General features: G+C 42.1%; 2 protein-coding genes across 6 annotated transcripts in view; one reads left to right on the forward strand and one right to left on the reverse strand.

Moving 5' to 3' along the window:
• Positions 1-1,541, reverse strand: part of LOC101862386 (leucine-rich repeat flightless-interacting protein 2) — a 36,698-nt gene extending 35,157 nt beyond the window's left edge. For 3 of the 5 annotated variants that reach the window (XM_013083312.2, XM_013083304.2, XM_013083308.2), the window contains exon 1: positions 1,159-1,538. The gene's annotated coding sequence lies outside the window, so the exon portion shown is untranslated. Of the gene's footprint in view, positions 1-1,158 lie in introns of all 5 variants that reach the window. The other 2 variants (XM_013083289.2, XM_013083285.2) reach the window with 1 other exon arrangement.
• Positions 1,542-5,917: 4,376 nt separating this feature from the next.
• The window catches only part of LOC101856067 (MOB-like protein phocein), a 22,047-nt gene continuing 19,207 nt past the window's right edge, over positions 5,918-8,757 (forward strand). Inside the window, exon 1 of the mRNA XM_005089916.3 lies at positions 5,918-6,293. Coding sequence (XP_005089973.1) covers positions 6,231-6,293 — 63 coding nt within the window. The 5' untranslated portion in view covers positions 5,918-6,230. The remainder of the gene's footprint in view (positions 6,294-8,757) is intronic.

The raw sequence follows: 8,757 nt of genomic DNA on the forward strand, positions 1-8,757 counted from the left end.
AAAACATGCCCCCTGATTTTTACCATAAATTTGACGTTTTGCAGTTGTAGCTTAGGCTAGGACGTAGATCCAGGCTCAAATAAGGAGGGGGGATGGGAACTACCGAAAAGGCCACCTCTATTCTCACCCCGAGTGAGAATAGCGCAGGCAAGTCTTTTGGCTATTCTCACCCGGTGGGCATTCACCGTTATAGCCTAGGCCAACCAGTGAAGCGTTCACCCTGAACCACATAATTCTACACTGTGATAACAGTCTAATTATAGAATTCTGTGCTGTGAACAAACGTTCTAGATCTATTACTACTGTTAGTGTTAGTCTAAAAGCGTGCAATTTTGTCTGTGGGCAGTGGAGAGAGAGAAAGAGAGAGAGAGAGGAGTAGCGCGAGAACTTCCGGGCAAAACAAAATGGCGACCCGCGTAGTTTGGCCCGATTCGGAAAGTTCAATAGCCGTAGCATCTTTGTAGACAACCAAATTAATTTTTTGTTTTTTAGTTTAACATCATTTTTAAACTTTGTTTTGGTCAATTTGATCGTCCACACCGATAGATCAGAAAGAGACACAGAGAGAGAGAGAGGGGAGGAGTAGATCTTGCGAGAACGGGCAAAACAAAAGGGCGACCCACGTAGTTCGGCTCAATTCGAAAAGTGAAATAGCCAAGTTGTAAAGCATCTTTGACTTTGAAGACGATCAAATTAGCTTACTTTTGTGCTTTAACGTAATTTTTTCTTGGCTTTTATCAATTTGATCATCCACACCGATAGACAGTATATTCCAAAATGAGGAAAAACAGGTTTTGTTTCACACCGGGTGAGAATAGCCTACGCTGGCAAGTCTCACCCGGGACGGGGTGAGAGTTAGATCGTATTTTAATTTTTTTTATTCTCACCCCGGGTGAGAATACCCACTTCCACCGAAAAAGCGACAGGGTTTCTATAAATTTACCCAATTTTGTCACTAAAAACTGCCGCAAACTATTATTTTGTGAATTTAGTCTCTCCCCTCCTGCAATCCCCCCCTCCCCCTCCTTTTTTTGGGGGGGGAGGGGGGCAGGGGGAGTCCCCTGGCCCTGGATCAAAATCAAGACACAGGATTTTGACTGTTCAAGGACAAGCATTGCCTGAAGCATATATAATATCAAACATTCCGGTAACACCCACCTCCTGTCCAATTCGTGTTGGTGATACACTAGTACTAGCACACGGTCCCTTTGCACCACAGCTTCCAATCCCTCTTCTTTGACCCAGGAATTTTTAGTTCCGAAAGTCTCCAATCTCTACCGTCAGAGTTGAGGCTCTCGAAGGTCTTTTGAGCAGTTTGATTCACTTGTTCGAAAATACAGAACACTCCAGTAACGAAAGGTTCACTCAGCACTCTCTACTAAGATACACTAGAATTGTCTGTGTGACGAAGTAAAGACTCAGCGTCATCAGTTACTTTCAGACACCGCAGCATTTTGGGCAGTCGCCGACTTCAGGAAATGAGGAAGAACTTTTGGTTGGCATCCATGTTTTTGAGCCGATAACGCCCGGATGTTGGTTTCTGGGCATGCCTCATGCCTGGTTAAAAAACAGAAAGTAAAATATTGTGGAAAAATTGTTTTATTTGTTAACCCATATTCCTCAGTAATAATCCTCAGCCCACTGTAAACTTCAGAGAGAGGGAAAACAGAAGTAGTTTGCCCTAGACTAGATCTAAATCTAGATCTATACTTTTTACTTCAACCTGTCACTTGCACTTTTTTGAACTCCTAGACTTATTCGATTTTTTAAAAACCCTTACATTTTAGGACAATGCATGAAAGAATACAAAGGAACTTTTTAAATTAACGGTAACGTGTATTGAACATTATGAGCTTCGAACCATGCATAAATTATTTAGGGACTCATTTTCATTGTTGCTGTTGTTTCTTCTTCTTCTTCTTCTTCTTCTTCTTCTTCTTCTTCTTCTTCTTCTTCTTCTTCTTCTTCTTCTTCTTCTTCTTCTTCTTCTTCTTCTTCTTCTTCTTCTTCTTCTTCTTCTTCTTCTTCTTCTTCTTCTTCTTCTTCTTCTTCTTCTTCTTCTTCTTCTTCTTCTTCCACGTCTGCTCCTATCTAGGCTCCTCGCTCCCCCCTCGCTCCTCCTTCTTTTTCTTTTTCTTCTTCTTCAAATCATCATCATCATCGTTGCCTTTCGAAACCCTGCACCAGGGTATAGGCCACGGACAAACACCTTCCATCTTTCTTCTCTATCCTGGGCTGGCCTCTATTGATGTTATTCCATGTCTTTCCACTTTTCCGTACATTGATTTCTATGATTCGATCTTCTCCAGGTTCCACGCGGTCTTCCCCTTGATCTCTTACCCCTTGGGTTCCAATCCAAAACTTTCTTTGTTATGCAGCTGCCTGACTTCCTGAGAGTATGTCCAACCCATCGCCACCGCTTTCTTCCTACCTCATCTCTGACTAGGATCTGTCTTGTTTTCCTTAACACTTCCACATTGGTGACCCTGTCTGTCCATCTGATCCTCGGTAACTTTCTTAGACACCTGTTCAAGAAAACCTGGATCCTCTTTATGCAAATATGTGATGCGTTCCATGCCTCACATCCATACAACAGGACCGACTTCACATTTGAATTGAAAATCCTCAGTTTTGTTCGAAGTGAGGTATCTCGAGATCTGATCTTCCAAATAATAATAATAATAATAATAATAATAATAATAATAATAATAATAATAATAATAATAATAATAATAATAATAATAATAATAACAATAACAACAATAATAATAATAATAATAATAATAATAATAATAATAATAATAATAATAATAATAATTGCATTTATATAGTGCATATCCATGCTCAAGAGCAAGCGCTTTAAACACTTTACAACTATTATTATCCCAGCAGACCCTCTGAGAACACCCAGAAACATTTTCGGCTTCCGCGGAAGCATACAGTGCAAGCTTCGGATTTCAGGCGCTCAAACACTATCAAACTGACAAAGATCGTTCTCTGTCTATAGCCGGGTATCCATTTCCATTTCCACCTGGATAAAGTGAGAAAAATTTGTCCAAAGTGCCTTTCCCAGAGACACAACGTCGGGCCCATGACGGGATTCGAACCCACGACCTTACGATTGCGAGTCCGAGAGCCTAACCACTAGGCCACCGACGCCACAAAAAAACCCTATCCAAAGATATGAAAGCAGCCGCTGTGCTTTTCCAATTTATTTCAGCACCTATTCCTCCTTCTCTGTCAATTATACTTCCAAGATAGCAGAAGGATTCAACGTTTTCTAGTGCCTTAATCTTTCTATTGTGACCTGCTCCTTTCGTTGTGCATCTGTCCTAGACCTTTGACTTTCCGGGGTGGTTCCTCAATCCAACAGACTCCGAATCGATAGGCTGTTTAATACTGAAGTCTTTGCGTGCATCTGTTCCTGGGTGTGCGACAGAAGCGCAAAGTCGTCTGCAAAATCCAGATCGTCCAACTGTGTCCATGGTGTCCACTGTATACCATTTCGGTGTCCTCTTGGGGTTTTTTTCATCAGCCAGTCGACTGCCAATATGAAGAGGAACGGTGATAATAAACATCCCTGTCTCACACCAGTCTTGATGTCAAAGCTGTCAGTGAGCTGGCCATCATACAGTACAACCCTGCAACTTGTCCTTTAAAATGCTCTTGATGAGGTTCACCAACTTCTGTGGGATTCCGTGGTGTCTCATTATCTTCCATAGTGTTGCTCGGTCTATACTGTCAAAGGCCTTCTCATACTCATAGTCAAGGAAGTTGACGATCAGCTGGGAGTTTCACTCCAGGGACTGTTCCACAATAATCTTCAGCGAGGCAATCTGGTCGGTGGTTGAGCGATTTTTCCTGAAACCAGCCTGTTCATCCCGTAGTCTTGGATCCGTTGCTGTCTTGATTCTCTCCAGATTGATTCTGTTGAAGACCTTACCTGGTATTGAGAGAAGAGTGATCCCTCTGTAGTTGCTGCAGTTGCTGCAGTTGCTGCAGTTGCTGCAGTTGCTGCAGTTGCTGCAGTTGCTGCAGTTGCTGCAGTTGCTGCAGTTGCTGAGATCACCCTTTTTTGGAAGCTTCACGAGGTGTCCTTCTTTCCAATCCTTTGGGAACTTGCTCTCATTCCAGATCCTGGTAAACAGTGGGAGGAGGATGCCTGCCGTCACATTGGCATCTGCTTTTAGGGCTTCATGTGGAATCTGGTCCGGACCCGCCGCTTTACCTTTGTTCGGCTTCTTTTTATGGCATTCAGAATCTCTTGTTTTGAAGGAGCATCACAGCAGATTGGTAACTCATTTCTTGCTGGCAGGATGTTTGGAGGGTTACTCGGTACGGTGGTCTGTTCAGGAGACTATTGAAATGCTCTAACTCTAACCCATCGTTTAGACTGAGCTTCCTTTCCAAAAATGTTTTTCCCCTCTTGGTCCTTTACTGGTAGGCCCTACTTTAGGTTTCCCGTATTTTCCAGCAAGTGTCCTTGTGGTCTGGTAAAGGATTCGCATGTGCCCTCCTACCGCTGTTTCCCCCTGTCTTCTCTGCCAGCCTGTTCATGAAGTCCTCCTTGTCTTTTCTTAGTGATTTCTTGACATCTTTAGCAACCTGCATGGAAAAGCCAGTCGAAGACCAGCTCCGAATGGGATCGGCAGGTCCGGCTCGCTGACTCAAAACAAACGCAGTGATATTCTTCATCCAAGTATAACAGAGTAATTTCTTCTTCTTCTTCTTCTTCTTCTTCTTCTTCTTCTTCTTCTTCTTCTTCTTCGTCTTCTTCTTCTTCTTCTTCTTCTTTGGAAAAGCTTAGGGAAGCTGGTGTCTCAGGGGGTCTTGGAGAGACAGCAACCTGCATGAAAATGCCAGAAAAATTATATTATTATCCAAGCAGCTGATATAAACTGGCACAATCAGCAAGCAGACCCTTTACATGAGGATCCTTGAGATGAGGAGCAGCCAGCTGGCATTGTACCGACTGTAAGATGCCTATATTCTCCAACCAAGAAGTACCGAGTAAGTAATCTTCTTCTTCTTCTTCTCGCCTCCTCCTCTTTTTCTTTTTATTCTTCTCGTCCTCCTCCGCATATTTTTCTCTTCTTCTTTTTCTTTTTCTTCTTCTTCTTCTTCTTCTTCTTCTTCTTCTTCTTCTTCTTCTTCTTCTTCTTCTTCTTCTTCTTCTTCTTCTTCTTCTTCTTCTTCTTCTTCTTCTTCTTCTTCTTCAACGGGAAAAGATGATAATTTGTAGAGGTTTCGGGGGACGAAAATGGCGAATAAATTTGGCTATGAAATTAAATTACCGGAAGCGATTTTTATCGTAAATTATCCTTGAAATCGAGTTCATTAAGTCAAAGTAAAATTCGAATACAAGTTTTGTTCGAGATGAGTTCATAATTTTATAGATCTAGTCGACTTATTTTCAGTTGGGCATGGTCAAAGAGTCTACATAACAAGAGGGGCCACTTCTCTCTTTGAGCCAATTTAAAAAGTGTCCTCAAAATTTGGTGGCGCCCTCTTCGCAAAAGCGCACTCTTTGCGAACAGAGTTATCCTACTTGAGTTTAAAAAATTAAAGTGAAACTAGCAAGTTTTTGAATGAATTTTGGAAGAACGCTTTTTTAAAATGGTTACACTGACAAAAAACCTCTTCCAGAGGAAAGGGTGATTGTTTTCTTCGTTTAATTTGACTTTAGAATGAAAGGCTAGAGGTCATTAAATAAAAAAACAAACAAACTATAACTCCACACTGAACGAACCCGAACTGGTAATGAACAGCAGTCGATCTGCGCACGCAAGGAGGTGCTATTCCTATTCTTCTTCTGGAAAAACGAAAGAGAGCTTCAAAACAGACTGCAGCGCCATCTGAAGCAAAGAGCAAACTTCCTGCGGACACTTTTTTGGCTGAATGGCCCGTCTTGTTATGTACTATCTTTGGTAAAGCTAGTCAATACCAGAGTCTCATCATCTTGATCGATACCTGCCAAGACCTAGACTAGTAGTTGTGCCGAAACTTCCGGTACCTGGCTGCAGTCGGATAGCCTTAGAGTCCAGAGGCCTAGCCTTTGCAAAGGAGAGCTTAGGCCTATATCATCATTTGCTCGTTCCTTATTTTTTTTTTCCTCACATATTGGTCCATTTTTTTGGGTCAAGATTCAAGTAAAGACACCACAATCGTAACGAGAGAGACCCCGTTGGCCGTTGTTCTTCTTTCTAGTGGGTTCACAATCTCATGTCAAGATGAAAATGGCGAATGAAGCGAATCCCATCATTCGCAGGAACAGACCAGGGACGAAAACGAAGGTGTGTAACTGTATACTAGAGTCTAGACTCTAAGTCTAGATCTAGATTTTATCTAGATCTAGAATCTAAATCGGAAGGACTTCCATAAAAAGCGACCACCCCAACAAACACAATAGACAATGGGCTAATATTAACCGTCAACCTGCGGGAGCCGGGTTTATGACTATGACTATGTAGCCCGATAAAAGCCTATTTCGGCACCTCGCCTACGTTCTGGTCCCGAATCAGTGTAGCTCCTGGCTCAGCGCATCCTCTTACGTATCATTCGGGTCCCGAGTCGGATCCCCATTCATGCAGGTCAAGTGTGTGTGTGTCAGTGTGCTTGAATTTGTGTGCGTTTGTGGCTTTCTTCTAGAACCGCTTGCGTTGGTTCGTAATCGAGGCATACGTCTCATTCAAAACATGCCAAGTTGGTAGCTCTAGATGTTCGTCCAATGAAATTATTGATCTAGATCTAGATCTAGAAGAAATTGACCCACTTAGACATGAGTAGCTCGAAAGGATAGATCTAATCTAGATTTAGATCTAGATCTAGATCTAGTCAGGAAACAAGACTTCCATTTTTCTATACACAAAATATTTCAAATAAGCTTGATTTTGTATGAAATGATACTACCTGATAAAAAATAAGCTTGTTTGATAGTTTTGAATACCATTGTGCAGGTACAAAGAACAATTTGAGTGTAAAACATTCGGAAATTGACCTAAATTATCTAGCAATGACAATGAAAAATTAAATTTTCATCCAAATTGCTTAAAAATGGACTTAAAATGAAAATACAGTAAATTCTAAGAACTATGGTTTTTAAATTTTAAAAATCCATTGATAAATAAAAAATTTATTGGGATTTTTGTTTGCAAAATGTTGGAGGACCTTCATATATATATAGGAAAAAATCGCCAAAATGTGGGACATGTTTTGATGTACAGTAGTCTCTGCCTAAGATCCCGGTGCTCGGGAGCAAGGAAAAGCGGGATCTTAGGCGAACCGGGATCTTAACCGACGAACCCAGGGAAGAATCTATGGTGACCCATGTTAAGGCTTACAATCTGTAAAATGGTCTCTATCCACTCTAAAATGAACTGACGTGACCGCTTTGTGGGTTTATGACGTATGGCGAGGAAAGAGTGGTTAACCTTGATGACCTATCACAGGGCATAGTGGGATGAGGCGTGCCATTTTCACTTATTATCCTATCATGAGGCTCAAGATCTACGCTTATCAAGTTGCCCCTCCCCTCCCCCTTACCTGTCGAAAATTTATAGCTTTCCATCTCCCCCAACCGCCTTTGTCGTTACACACCATTACGTTGTGAACACACCAATTAAAATTCAGTCTGTCTCGCAAATTCGGGAGTAGAAACAACTTCTCCAATGGTCAGGGAAGAGTTCACAGTTCAATGTGATCCCGCCAGGAGCGAACGTGTAGGCCCTACCCACCCAATGAGTGATGTAAGTTTATGGGGATAGCTCAGGTGTGAGTGAGATGTTCGAGGAAAACAAACGTGTTTGTCAGTTCACACCCCGGTGTGATCCCGTCTGGGGCAAACATTGTATCGCTTCATCGAGTTTTACAACATGTATGTGATCACATTCACAATAGCAGCTGATCTTTGATGCGACGGACAGTTTATTGATCTCAAATTTTCACTCTTGGTTGATCGGCTGTCCCGCCCGTTTTTTTTTCCCGCAAATTATGATCTGAAATGCGGGATCTTAGCCGAATGTAGACCTTCAGAGTGAATCAGAGCGGGATCTTAGAGGTGACTTTTGTGTAGTATAAATTCTGTTTTCTTAAATCAGCGGGATCTTAAGCGAACCGGGATCGTAAGCGGTGGGATCTTAGGCGGAGACTACTGTATTTTGAGGAAAAACTGTTCATAAGTCAGTAATGAATTGGAGCATATGAATGAAACTTGCCATCTCCATGTGATTTTTAGTGCAGAATCTAGTTCTGCTATCACTTTTTCGATGTCTTTATTACTTTGGATCTTAAAGACTGATATTTGCGTGAAATCGTTTTTACCGCGAAGCGATCACCCCTTCTAAAACTTAGTAAAGCGCTATCGGGAAAGCCCGCGATGGAGTCATCGGTGACCTATTTGGTTATAGGCAGCCAATCACAAGCCGCGTAGCGATCACGCGCCTCTTGCATGCCGGCACCTCGCGTTTGGAATGCGTGATCTAGTTTCCAGATCTAGTGTTTTATAAATGGATGGGTGGTAATTTTAAGTTGGTACGGAAAATCTACTAAACGCAGAGATCTGAAATTTTACAGCAATAAAGAAGACATGTGGGGCTCTTGTGTGGTCGGCGATCAACCCACAGCTCCGCTTAGTTTTCGAACCGCAGAGGAAATTCGCACAAACACGGCAATATATCTGGTTCTAGTAATCGTTCGGGATTGTACGCTGGCATGTCGTTAGTTTAACCTTTCCTCTGGTTGGTTGCCAAGTTTAATTTA

Source organism: Aplysia californica, unplaced genomic scaffold (assembly GCF_000002075.1).
Source record: "Aplysia californica isolate F4 #8 unplaced genomic scaffold, AplCal3.0 scaffold00010, whole genome shotgun sequence".
Taxonomy (NCBI): Eukaryota; Metazoa; Mollusca; class Gastropoda; order Aplysiida; family Aplysiidae; genus Aplysia; species Aplysia californica.